Raw genomic sequence first — 14,876 nt, 5'->3', positions numbered from 1 at the left:
GAAGAAAGAAAAAGAAATAAAAATTCAAAGAAAGCCAAATTTATAATTACTTAATACTTATAACAGAAGGGGTAAATAAAAGGCATGAATATATTTTTATCTTCTGGTGTAAGTTTATTCGCATAACAATGTTTCATACAAATTTCCTCATTTTGTACACACCTTTTCATGGTTTATTTTTGTAGTTTTTATAAAAGTTGACTCTCTAAAATTTTAACATATCGTCATGTCTGTTCCCTATATCTAATTTGCTTCACCGCTGTAGTTAAATCATAAGATAACAGAGTAGTTACTAAGGCAAAGTAATAGGAAGAAAAAAATTGTTACTGTCGACTAAAAAAAATATGAAAACAATATACAATAATGTGTTACAACGAACACGGAATGGGCCCTTAGAGCGTAATGTCAGCATTCCCAACGTTCCACGTGGCACTAGAAATGTATAAAAACTTGGCCTTAGTAGTGTACAAACATCTATATTGAATTTCTTTTGTTCTGTACGCCAGTTGTATAATCAAATGTCATTATGAAAACTAGGAAAGATCTAAGGCCGCATAAATACTACTTATGACGTACACAACATGGTTTATATTACATTAAATTGTTAGTCCACCATAGGTGTACGGCGTTCTATTTCCAAAAATAAAATGACGTACAGAACAAATGCAATCTCAGAACACAGAGATGCCAAATGTTAGCGGATGGCAGTGTAACTGGCGCAAGTATCGGAAATATGACAGAAATACTGCAGCGAATGCAGTTGATTATTATACGGACATTGCACATTGCTCTCGATGCACTGGTATCGGCTAGCTAGGCGGCTAGGCATCTAGGCGACGAAGCGGCTAAGTGCCACCTCGCGATGTTGCCCAGTTACACCTAACAAAATTCGTTACTAAATAACAACTAAATCACTTTAAAAATCAATTCAAAATGTACATTATTCATCTTATCAATGTAAACAAATCTAATCTGCTACAAAAAAATTAGCAAATTTAAATACAAAAATCACCTAGTCCTCCTATATAAAATTAATCGCTTAAGTATTAGAAACACAATAGTGATAGTGAATGTTGCATCGCAACTCACTTGTGATATATTTATTATGCCTTTTAGTGTACATTCAACGAATGAATAAAAGGATATTGCATAGACACATTAAAACTAAAAATTGACTGTACAATTTATATTTAATATGTAAATATTTGTACATATTGCACTCTGAAGTAACAAAATTATTAAGAAAAATCTGTCGAAACAAAGAATATATACGCAGAACAAATGATAGGTAAATACAAATTCAATTGAAATTAGCAATCACAATGTTCGTAGCTCGTACACTATACTAAGTCCCTATGGCTTACAAAGTTTACAAAAGATAAATACAGAGGTCATTTACAAAAAATATACTTCTACCCAAATAATATAAAAATAACAACAGCCATCTGTACTTTCTTAGATGAATAAAATTAAACGTACATATGTCAAACATATGACAATAGAATCTAAAGGTATCTATATACAAAGTTAATGGACATTATTATGTAGACTTTCCCGAATTAAGTCCATCATTTTAATAGACTGGACGTGCCACGCTTGGTCACTACAATACTTAGTGCTTCCGTACATAAAAACTAATAAAAATGTAGATTCAAAAGGCATTGAAGGACAACAGGTTGTAACAGTCGAACATCGTACTTCCTCGGCCAGTCTTGTCGTTACATCTCCCCCTCTCCCTTCCACATGTTGACTCAGCGGGTGCTCAAGTGTGCTGTCTCGCTTTTACATCATTATCCCAATAAGCGATATAAACTTATCATCTTACTAATGTTTCATTATTAGCTAAAGACACAAATTATATTAGGGTATCTCATTAATTATTAGTTTCTCATGTGAGATTATTATACTTAATAAACCTATTACAATTTCGAAATTGAATAATATGTATCAAATACGACCGGCTGTGCACCGACGGGTACCGAAAACTATGAAGCTAACATGAAACTACGCGTTCAAATGATGTAAGTATTAACAATTACTTATCCAATGGCAGTTATATTTGTCACAAACCTCTGATGTAGACGTAAGTAAATAAAGGTCGTGTACTCGCCGCACACGCTTTACGACCACATCTCAGTTATAAGGCATCGCATCGTAGCGTACATTATGCGGGATAGATCAACTCTAACTACTGACCGCGATTCGACGGATCTCATCTCACGCATAATAGATCCGTCACGTATATACGTTCATAATGGCAGTGTGTTCGTTATGAAGACGCCCCTATAACAGCAGAGACCCCTAAGACACTCCAGTGACGTTTTGTGCATCAATATCTATTTTAGAATCGCCTACTGCTAGAATAAAATTATATATATGTCGAAAAGATGTATTGAAGCGGACTAGCGCGCGGTCCGCGGTGCAAGCCCGATCGTTTCACGCTGAATTTTATACGTATATTAAGAAATGCATTTCCAAAAGACGCATGCATACCGATTATGTAAATATACAACACACTTAATGGCATGTAAAGAAGACACATTCAACACGCACCGAACAGACACTTAATTACTCCTTAAACGTGTAAAATGTATGGATGGTGAAATCGTCGATTTGTGTCGACGCAGCGAACACGAAGATGCGACGCGACGCGATAAATTGGTGTTCTACATCTTGCAACAAACATCGGAGGCTTTGAGACACACACTGTACAACAGATGGAGTCGCCGAATGAGCTACCGTAACGAAGAATGCCCGGCGACGGAAAACCGCTTAACAACGCTTATGGGTAATTGAGATCGATTAATTTTAGGTTCTATATACTATGATTTCCCACTCATCAACAATGTAGGTACACAATACAGGTAACGCGAAATAAGGCATATCATAATATGGATTGTAATAACTTTCATGGGCAGTTTTCAATGTTCAAGAATAACATTTATAGTTTCATTTCTTTCATGGAGACAGATTTGGCCATACGCATTGGGCGTGGTGACAATTTGCGTGCACAAAAACCGTATAATTGCAGTGTCTACTACACCAATATTGTTCCCATAGTAAGCTCGGCCAAATACAGTTGTAGTTTATATTTTAAATCTTTTATAAATTAGCTGCCATTTTGTACTTTAATTTCATTATACAATTAAAGGTTTCTTGTCGTGTCCTATATAGAATACGTATAAGTAAATTAAAGCCGAACAGAACTGAACCTACGAACTTTCTAATTTCATGCCTACATAACAGCTGCCTTAATACTTGCACGCAATGTCATATAAATAAATTACTATTATATACCTAATATCCGACAATAAATACAAAACTGGGATTTTCTAACCAAACCTGCCTCCTTATATCTATGTACGAGTATAATTTAGATAATGTGACACGTACACATAGTCCATATAATTTAATGTGTTATTATTATTTTATGCTTATGGAATAAATTGCACAGACATTCTTGTAACATTTGGCCTTACAGCAAGTGGTAAGTGACATTAGCTGGTCCTGCAGCTTGCCTAATCTAAACGAATCATACAAACAGCACAGTGGCACACAATGCAACACGGACGCTACACTGCAGTACGTAAGTGTAAAATGCGAAGTATGTATGAATCATTAAAAAATTCAAAACAACAACATAATTTTCTTTCGTGAAAGCTCCGCATGACAGTTTTATACGTAATAAGACACACTTATTTCAGCCTACGTAAGATAATTCAACATGTTATAAATGTAATCACAGCGATAATAAATTATAATTACTCGTTTACTAGAGGGACGTGGGCACAGGACAATGGAACATGAATCGGAACTAAAATCGACGGGACACGATAACACGTCTGACATAAACTATATATAAACAAACACCGCGGCATATATCACCGACAGTAACGTCCGCCGGTAGTAGCGGCGCAGGCGCACCCACCGCCGCACTGACGATGAGATTCGATCCACTCCTACTAGCACCAGTTCAGCCTCGAATCTAGTACTACAGGCGGCCAAACTAACCGCGGGACGTTACCTCGCGAACCACTCATCACATTATATATTAATCGAAAATGTTAATCAACATATAGTTAATTTTGGTAAATAAACATATCAACTTTTCACCCAATAGAAACATCTCATATATTACTTTAAATTTATAACTCTCGTAGTATGTACGTATCTGTAATTTAGGAGGTGTACTTATCGAACGTAGTCTTATCATACAGTCGTATCCGAGTGACCAACTCAGTATCCAGTCGTAAACGAAAAAACTTGGACCCGAGACACGCGTCAGCCAAAACGAGACGAGGTCGTTTGGGCCGGCGCCGGGCCTGCAAACAATCAACACTATATATATTCTCCAAACGTTCAACAACACATATATTCACTTATCTCTCGCACATCATCGTCGTCGGTCACCGAATACGTACGAAATCGGGCGGGGTGCCCTCTTAAGTGGTTAAATTTGCACAATCCTTATAAATACTTTCATCACGTCCGACTTGTGTGTCCGAGCACTTCACTTAAACTAGCCAGTCTATGAGCGTTCTCTCCTCGGGGGCGCGCCGTCGGCCGCTCGTCGCTCGTCACTCGTCGTCTGCGCACAGAGGATTACATGCGTAGTCCGGTGTGGTCACAGCAGGCCGCGGGCGGCGACGACGGCGGCGGCGGGGGCGGCGGCGGGTGCGGGGGCGGGTTTGGGCAGCTTGGCGCCGAGGCCGCGCAAGGGCTAGAGCTCTGTGGAGGGATCCAGCACGGGCGGCTGCGCCGTCGACATGTCCGCCACGTCCCAAATCTCCTCCAGGAACGGCGGCAGCTTCCTGTTCTTCAGTTTGAGCGAGATGCACATATTGGAATTCTGCATACCGAGTGTGCGGAGCTCTGTGAGCACCGCGAGGATCTTCCCGAAGATGACCGCACACCGCGGCGACGCGCTGTGCTGATTCAAGATGTACACCCTCAATGTGTTCAGATAGTATCTCTGGATCTCCTCAACTAGTTGCGGTTGCTCGAGGCCTGGTCGGTCTGAAAAGATATTATATAAACACAGTTAATGGCGTTTTACTCACATATGACATATAATGTTGATGTCAATAAATAGCAGTCTTCAATACTGGTAGAATAATTTATCTAACTAATATAAGATATAATGATATCTAGCTAGCTGTTCTAAATATTATAGAAGCTGGCTAGCTAGCTTTACTTAAAATGTCAAACAAAAACCTGTAATTAACCGTACTAACCTTGCATTGTTAGAAGTTTTTAGTTCGGATATTCAGAGATCCAAATTTATTATATTAATGTTTTAATAATTGAGATATACGAAAATCACTAAGTACTTACCAGAAAAAATGACGACAGCTGTTAGTAAGGCGTAGTGTACATTGTCCATGGACATTGAATACATGCACCGGCAGAAATGCAACAGGTCTTCGATGACGTAGGCCATGCCAGCTTTACGATAATTGTCGCGGGTGTACGCCTGGTTGTTTGCAAACAGAACGCTGTCCGTCGCGGCATCATACCGCCGCGCCACTCGCAGCATCATCACTTCACTTGAGCAAGCCTGAAAAAGATATACTATTAAGAACTCTTATGTAAATATAACCGACCTAAGTAAATAATATTTTTCTCCAATTTTGTATGATAATTTAATTATACTGGGATTATTTTGCTTTCCATACATATCATCGTATGCGATAAACAATGATTATAATTCATGTAAAAATAACTTAATTTAGAAAATTTCCTAAAATTAAGCGATTTTGTATTATACTTGATTTTGTCCGTTTCCCTAAGGTTCCCTTGAAAAGTTTGCTTTCAATAATAAGGCCACCATATAAATACATGTGTAGCTGAATATACTACTAATGTCCTTTTTTAGTGTATATTGCAAATAAAGCATATTCTATCCATATATATTTATTTAATTTAAAAAAGATTATATAATTATAATATATTATATTATTTATAGCAAGGTATTTACTTTGTTCTAATTACTTTTTTTAATCAATATTAATCATTATACAATAATTACAATACATCGTAGTAAGAAATATGAAGATTATATATCAATAGTCGTAGATAGTGGTGTGTAGAGGTTTGCTTATTTCTCAGATTTCCTTAAATTACATAATATTGTAAATAGATAATTCTGTTTATATATATCAAAGACCCTAGTGTGCAACAGCGATGGTTGATATCAATTTAATAGTACATGAATTACGTGTTTTCTAAGAATAAAAATTAGTCATTTTTGCGCACATTGCTTGTGCATTGCTGTAATATAAAAGATATTTATACTACGTTATTAATAATGATAGTTATAATTCTATCGGTAGGTTTTGTAAGTCTCTTTAATAGGTAAAAACAATGAATATTAATAAAGAGATTAATAATGTTAAATTTTATGTTTATTGAACATATTACATTATATATATCCTATACAACATATATATGTATATATATATAAACTTAGATAGATGCTATGTTATGAATATTTCTTTTATTATTATGAATAAAAATATTTTTAGAATATGTATGATGTTTAATGACTATATCCTAGTGAATTGCTAGTTTTGGTAGACAAACGAAATGGAACTGTAGTTCTTATCACGATATATCTTAAAAACTAAATCTATAAAAGTAGGTATCACATGTATGAGAAACCTGATTATGTAAATCAAATGTATTTATGGGGTAATAGTATGAGTGATCAAAAAAATCAAAAATAATTTATTCATTTTAGCCGGTTATGAACGTCAAATTTGTAATACAATATTTTTTCCAACCGTGCAGTTCAGTATACAGATTCAATTGAGAAGAACTGGCAAAACTACTCAACTGAATTCCATTTTTTTAAAGCCAGTTTATATACATTGTGTACTCTTTTAGCCCGTGGATGACCAGATATTGCCATGCACGTTTATAAAACTCTTTTGACAAGCGTTCTTGTTTTAATGTTTTTTTACCATTATATAAAAGAGATAAGCCTAGGAAGTTTGTAACAGCGTCGAAATATTGGGAGCTTTTAAAATGATTTTTATGTTATATATCTCATATATATATGTACAAAAGCATTCGTCATTCCACACAATACATTTAGTAGAATTATCATTACAAAAAATAATGTCATTAGCAATATATATACTTAATAAAGTAAATGTATTTTGTTCACTTACTTTTAGTAACGTTATCTGATCTGGTTGTGAAATTTTGGAGAAGCCTGGCAGTCCTTTCGCGAATTCCACTATTAGCTGCACTGTGAGGATGGTCATCTCAGTGATCTGCCTGAACGGCATGTCAGATTCTTCATCATCTTCGTCTGTCTGTTGCCACGTCTATAAATAACAACATAGTCGAATTAAACAACAGACATCACTAATGAAATATAGATTTTTATTAATCTAACTAATCGCAAGATTCGACTGTATCTCTGGATATTTCCATGCAGTACAAGGGAAGATAACTTCTAAATAATAAAAGCGCGTGGGTAACGTAGTAATAAAGCTAGCTGTTGTGCCTGACATTGGGTCTATAATAATATAACACAATTCACACAGCGTCATCTAGTCTTTAATCAATTATATTCATGGATATAAACGTATCCTTTGATGAACCCGAGATCGTAAGAAGTAAAGCGGTGTACTAAAGACTATCAATAATAAGCCGTCGATAATTATGATGATCTTACCTGTGTCACCCTCTTGAGATCCTCTTCTGATGGTTGCTCGTATCCGTCCTGGTACCAGACGAGCCTCGCGATCAAAAACTGCTGGTTTGCGGTCAGGGGAGGGATGTTCTTTAGCCGATTCTGCTCCAACAGCTTGTCGGAGAGGAACCTCGGGACCACTTCGTGCTGTAAACATTCCAGCTTCACGTTGGAAACCGATACGTTAATTCGCTTCATCATGAAACGATTAACATTAACTTATGGCTAACATGAGCAGTAGATACTTAATTGTTAATTGAACAAGTCTATGCACAAAGTTGTCTGTGTAAGAATTCCTCTATCTTAGTTCTGTTGCTTTGAGTGAAATTACAGCGTACGGGGGCAATATACCTATGTCTTCAGAAATGGCAATGATTATCCTAATACTAACGATATGAGGTAATACAGGTGCAGAATTACGACGTGATTTTCATGATGCTCTTCATCTATATAAGCTATGATTGCTATCATAATAGATTACCATATAGGTTCGATTGCCACTCAAATTACAAAATCAAATAGAAAGTTTGAAATCAGGCAAATATTTATTTCAGTATTCGTTTATAACAAAAACGTTGTATAGTAACTTGTTCGCCTATGATTTACATGAATGATACTTACAATCCTTGCTGCTTCTGGGGGTGGTGGATCACACTGCATTATGGGTGGCATGTGATCGTCTACTGTTGTTGTGCTGACCGGCAGTTTGTCTTTTTCTCTTTGTGCCCTCTTTTCTTTTCTTTTCAGTGCACACGTGCCTTCCGGAACCACACACTCTGGCCTCATGCCCACTGCCAAACATTTTTTTAACCGACACTCTTGACATTTCCGCCGCATATACATATCCATTTCGCACGCATGACCAAATTTGCATATATATACCGCATTTTTGGTAACACTCCGCCTAAAGAATCCTGAAAGATAAAAAAAAAACAATTAAAATATTTTCGACACATATTTATGAAATTGGTATTACTATTATATAAATAATTTATCAGTTATTATTTTGTACCTTCAACCACTTTGGAGACGTTGACCTGCGATTTGGTTCTTACGCTTACAAGAAATAACCAATTAAAATATTTATTAGTTATCAATATGCGGTGTAGTCCACTTTTGAGACATTGACCTGCAATGTGGTTCTTTTGAGATTTTGACCATATGAGGGTTGGAACTTTTGATATATAAATGGACTGTTACTTAAAACAATATATGAGGTGTTAAGATTATACATATATGTTCCAATTTGCAAACAACTTGAATATTTATTCACCTTACAATTAAGGCTACGTCTGGGAAGCTTCTTTGAAACTGTTTCACTACCTACTTTAATAACGGAAGAGTCAGAATGTCATAGTATATTTGCTTTACGATTACTGAAGAAGTTTAATCGTGGACATATTCACTTTCGCATTTTTAAGATTAAATTGAATAATAAAAAATTATTAAATATATAAATTATATACACGTGTAAGAGATAAGATAGGATTACAATTATATAGGATGTATATAGGATAGTAGGTACCTATTACCTACTATATATGTGTAAATTCGTAATAAAAAGCAGAGGTCATTGACAGCACTGCTGCTAGTTCAGTAGGCACAAATGTCGATTTTTATTGTACAAAATAAACAAGATAGATAGCGTGTAAATTGTTTGAATTGGACATAATTGTACAACGCGCTACATATAGATTATAGGTTGTTTTCAACGGAAACTAACGAGTTTGTTCAGTGTATTGTATCTGAGAATCTATAGATAGGGTATATGTAAATTTACTATGTGTTCAGGCTATGGGTGAAGGTTGGAAGTGATGTACGATTCACGTGAATCAAGATCATGAGCTGCAGACACGTTGTAGACAGTTATTGTGACGTTGGTCTCGACAACACGTGTAAGATATGCACGCGCAGCTCGTAACTGCCTCTCATGGCACAATACGCTAATTCAACACTGAATTGGCACGATCGTGGGCGACCAACGACTACGAACTATGAGTACGATATCGAAACAGGACTCTACATTACAATTGGACGTATACCAGATATACTATTCTAGTTCGAAAATGAAGAACTCTAAAGTTTTAATATTACATTAACTTATTTTTACGACTAATTCATCTACTTGAATTCAATAATTCAATTTGAAAACATAATTTATAACATCGCTAAGACTAAACAAGGACACTAATAGTATTCAGTAATATCAATCAGCAGGAGAATAGAGTCGATTCATTTCCATAAAGTACAATAACAATTGTCAAAATTATTCATCAACCATTAATCATTCCAGTTTTTATATCTTATACCTGAATAGATACATAAGTATGAAAGTATAAATTATAGAAATACAGATCATAAATACATGTGTAGTGAAATATAACAAATTTAACTTATTAATATTTTAAATGTGAAAGCGATCATATCATGGTGCCATAATGCTGGAGGCATTATGGCACCATGATTGATAAGAAATTTAGCAAAAAAGTTCAATTTATATAGACTAATTTTAATTCGGCAGTTTTGAGGTTATATTATATATTATAGAACTAAAATCAATTAGACTTTTAATTAAAAAAAAAACATACCTTTGCATCCTTCACATGTGAGCGCATTATAATGATATCCTGAAGCTCTATCACCGCAGACGAGGCATAACTCTTCTTGTTGACGTGGCGCGGGTCCCTTCTTTTGTCGCCGCGCATCTGAACTACATCCATTTACACTCGATGCCGGTGACAAATCCTCTCGACCTGTAATAAAACATAAATAAAACTTTAGTATTCCTTGTTGCACGCTAAAATGCAACTGCGCAATAAATGAAGATTGAGCCCGGTGGCCAGGGGCGTTGAGTGTCGAGAATATCTAAAATCGGACGCTATAAAATTTGCATACATTTCATGAACCATTTGTCGAGCTGGCGAACGAGCGAGCCGTTTTATTTTTCATTTTAAAAATTTGGACTGTTTCTTCGGCGAAGAGATGTTTTCGTATCACACTCGCAAGTGATTTTCGGCGGTATAGTGTACGTTTCCTGCTCAAACAAAAGGTGGTTAGAGCTATCGTCCGCATACTGATGACTTTGGATGTTTGAATTTAGTATTCCCAGCGTGGACGAGAGCAGGGTGTGCGATGCGCGTTGGAAATGTAATCGGTAATTGTCAATCACACAGTCGGAACTCTAAGTTAGAGGGTACCGAGGAATTTGTTAAAGTACTTTATCTTCATCCAACAATGTTAGCTCTGTTAAACGATTTAACAGTGTTATGCTATGATAATCACGTTTTTGCGATGTACACTTTGTATTTAGTTACTTGTGTATCCTGTTTTAAAGCATTAGGTTCCTAATGTTTCCGCTTTTTGTGTTTCGTTTATTGTGTTAAATAAAGGTGCGTAAATTCGTACGTGTTTAAAGGACATTCGGCATTTAAAATTTCGGGTAAAACTAAAGGTACAGTAAAAACATTTTAAATATATCAAATAGGAAAGTTTGCGTATCATCAGTCAAAGTAAGCTCCATTTAAGCTTCTCTAGTCATTAATTTTATTTACATTTTATTGTGTCCATTAAGGCGCGCCAGGCGGGTCGCTGGCCGCGGTCCGAAGTACCTGCGTTACGCAACCAGCCAAAATAGCTGCTGCCAAAAAAACTAGTTCCACGTGGGATCAGAGCCAGCTTAATCGTCCTCGCCTTGCCCTCCATAAGGTCGAACCCACACTATAATTAATGTAGGGCGACTGATAATAAGTAATTAACGTAACTACACCACTGGTCACTTATGTAACGTTTAACGTTTGACGTCCTATGTGCGTATAATCAAACTAGTTCTACAATATTTATATCTTGAATATAGTAACTTAATATCGGTATATTATGTATATAATAAAACATAGTTTTAGCAAATATAGTGAAGTTACCAAAGGAATAGAAGAAAAAAGTCTAGCCGCGGGCAAATTAGACAGTATAACAGTTCATTAAAAACTAGTTAACAGTTTTAGTATCGTTGATAGATCTATAAAAGAATTTTAAATATACTTTTAATGATTCCTAATCTATTTTTCTCGTTACTTGCCTAAATCCATCGACCTTGTTTACTTTAGCGTTTGCCAATTCAACTATTATAATGTCAATATTTGCTAAAACTGCCTTCTACCAAGGGAGCGGCTCGGCCAAACGTATGATTTTTAAAAGGGGTCAAGTGCAGACTATTATTGTATTATATATCGCATTAAAACTTTGTTAACGTTAAAAATAAACTTATTGTTTATGTAATGAGGTTAAACATTATAAGTAACGAACTTTATATTTTATCAAATTAAAACACCGAGACACCCGTCAATTTAAAAATTATTAAATATTTATGTAAACTCATATTATATTATTAGCAATAAAAGATTATAATAATATTTAAGTTAAAGATAATTATTTCAGTTTATATTTATGTAAAATATTTAGTTATCTTAACCCCGGCAGTCGTAATCCATAATTAGTATCAACAATATTCATTAACCGTGAAAAAGAAAGCTAATCAAAAGTTGAACGCACGGATGACCGAGTCAGTGTGTTATGTTATTACGTCTCAGCTGTTCAGTGTGTTGCGCTCGCGCATTGGAAGGTCTAGTTCGTGCCGCTTCGGCGGGGTTCGGTCGCGGTCGGCTCAACGAGCGAGAGCGGCTGAGACAAGTGGGACGCGAGCGTCGACCGGGGGCAGCGTGCGGCCTTGACTCTTGAGGCCCTGCCTCCTCCCTCCTGCTCCTCCGCTACGCTCACCGCACAGCCACATTATTTATGATAGCATCAGAGCTTGAAGCAAACTCGCAATTCTCAACCAACTAATAATAACTCGTTTTTCCTCTCACGCGAGTATAGTTTTTGCTTAAGATCTGCTAGATTTGTTTTTAATTTTTATATAATTTACGCTGTCTATAAATATCACTTCATTTTTAACATGTTATGAACTGCAAAAATATGTGCTGTGAAACACGATGCTTCAATTAAATATGTAATATAAAATACTTTCACTGTGACCTCAGAAAAGAGGCACCGCAATAATTTTGCAGGCGTGCCGCGTAAGTGTCTAGTGAAAGTTGGCCAAAAGTAGGTATTGCACAAGACTACATACACAGCACACGTAATAAATTTGGGTGTGGCGAAAGTAAGCACTCAATACAACGCATAGGCGCATGTTTCGTGGTTGTCATGCGTCACCGAATCATTTGTGGACCAAACATTCCGCATTCTCTATTATTGTGCAACTTGATTTAGTAGAAGAATCATCGCCAACGCACGTAGTATTGCGAAAACCTAGCTCTCCAATTAATAAAAAGTGACGTGACTGTTGTACAGACCGCTAGGGTTATCAGATTAACTATACAACTTTTTTAAACGACCAGCAGTTACAAAAATTATTATCTTTACATATTATAAAACAAAGTCGCCGCCGCTGTCTGTTCGCTTTTATGTTTGAAAGTACTCAACGCATTTTAATGTAGCTTTCAGCTATAGACAGAGTTATTAAAGAGAAATGTTCATATGTTTAATATATGCGTGTTATAGTACAGAACAAGCCGAGAAATTTAAAGATTTGTAATGCATCCATTACATTGATTTCCAATTTCACATGTTAAAAAATTTTTAGCATCTGGTAACCCTGACTACGGCCATCTTCACTTTAATAAAGTAGTAAAACTGATGCAGAAAAAGTGTTGTACACGTGATCGATGCATCCATTGGGCGGAGATCGGCTTACCACGTTACTTTCTATGATACTTTCTAGCAAGAGATGTGGGCCGCACTCGCACAACTGGAGCGATCGGTTTCTCCGCGCGCCGGGAAAATTGGATTGAAATAGAAATCGCGCGGTGAAAATTGACATTTTCACGTCATCATGACGATGTGGGAACTTATTACATGTCGTTAACAGTGCAATTTGTGTTGAAATTAATATGATTTATAAAATAAAATAAAATTTGAGAGTTGGTTCTCAAATATGTTGCTATAATATAATAGCTTACCCGCCGCGTAACTTCGTCTGCATCATACCTACTTGACATTTATGTTTATATTTCGCCCAATTTACGTATTATTTTTTTAAATTACAGTCTACTTATGTATTATTCTGATACTGTAAATTTCCATCTAAATCCGCTGTCACAAGCTTTAAAATTAGCGTTTATAATATTAGTATAATGTTATGTATGCTCAGAGTAGTAAGACCTCTAATATTCCATTTGACGACTTAGATAAATAGCTTACATTTTTTACTTTATTGATATCTCTCAATTTATTATAGTCAAAGTCAGTTCATGTAACATTCTGACTATCAATGTTTCTTAATAAAATTATCAATATACTACGTACCAAATTAATTATATTAGATTGCAACAATCATGCAATAATTCCATAACATTTAAATTTGGCACATGATTGACATAGTTACACTGCAATATTTGAAAGGTATGTTATTTCGTATGGACATAGCTCATATTAATTCCCCCGGTTTTTAGTACAGAATAAAAGTAATTCAGTTTACAGATAGGTAAACATTAATCGACACGGCGTCAAGGGGGATTGTGTCGGAACCCATCCCATTCGGATGATCTGGGAGGGCGCGGGCGGACGCACGTGGAAGTGTTTACATCCGCCGATGTAAGCGTGGCATCCGGAGTGCCGACAGATGAGTCGCTTCTGGAACGTTGCTATAATTTTTGTAACAATCTTTGCTTATTTCTTTTAATTAGAGTGTTAAACTGGGAGGAACGTAGCTCTAATCATAAATATATTTTATGTGTATCGCACCCAGACGTATATGAATGTGTATATATTTATAGATACAAAACATTATTACGACTATAATTACTAATGGAACTAATGTATTTTATTAAACAATAGTAAGTAGTTATTTATAAATCAGGTTTAATAAATATTGATTTCTAATAACAAATACACATATAGATTCACTGTTTATCATACTACTTATACAGTATCTATGATATTTAAAAAGTCCATTTATAAGTATAACAGCGTTCCTATGTACATTTAAGTATCACTTAACTTTCTGTTGACGAAGCTCCAAAATGTTTAGTGTTCAGTATTTGTATTTCGTCATACGAGCCGTAAATTAGAAAGCGGGCATCGGTTATCACGTATTCGTACTTGTATTAGGATATCTATG

The 14,876-nt window shown here is 35.7% G+C and overlaps 1 protein-coding gene across 3 annotated transcripts in view; it reads right to left on the bottom strand.

Moving 5' to 3' along the window:
- Window positions 1–89: 89 nt before the first annotated feature.
- LOC131850730 (ecdysone receptor) overlaps window positions 90–14,876 on the bottom strand; it is a 262,866-nt gene continuing 248,079 nt past the window's right edge. For all 3 annotated transcript variants that reach the window (XM_059201074.1, XM_059201073.1, XM_059201072.1), the window contains 6 exons: window positions 10,291–10,455; window positions 8,324–8,616; window positions 7,685–7,849; window positions 7,173–7,331; window positions 5,335–5,557; window positions 90–5,016 (listed from right to left, as the gene is read on the bottom strand). In XM_059201074.1, coding sequence (XP_059057057.1) covers window positions 4,721–5,016; window positions 5,335–5,557; window positions 7,173–7,331; window positions 7,685–7,849; window positions 8,324–8,616; window positions 10,291–10,455 — 1,301 coding nt within the window. In that variant the 3' untranslated portion in view covers window positions 90–4,720. The remainder of the gene's footprint in view (window positions 5,017–5,334; window positions 5,558–7,172; window positions 7,332–7,684; window positions 7,850–8,323; window positions 8,617–10,290; window positions 10,456–14,876) is intronic.

The sequence above is a fragment of the Achroia grisella genome, unplaced genomic scaffold (assembly GCF_030625045.1).
Source record: "Achroia grisella isolate CSIRO2021 unplaced genomic scaffold, CSIRO_AGI_Agris_v1 utg779, whole genome shotgun sequence".
NCBI lineage: Eukaryota > Metazoa > Arthropoda > Insecta > Lepidoptera > Pyralidae > Achroia > Achroia grisella.
The sequence above is the reverse complement of the archived record's forward strand: the minus strand, read 5'-3'. Positions and strand labels throughout refer to the sequence as shown.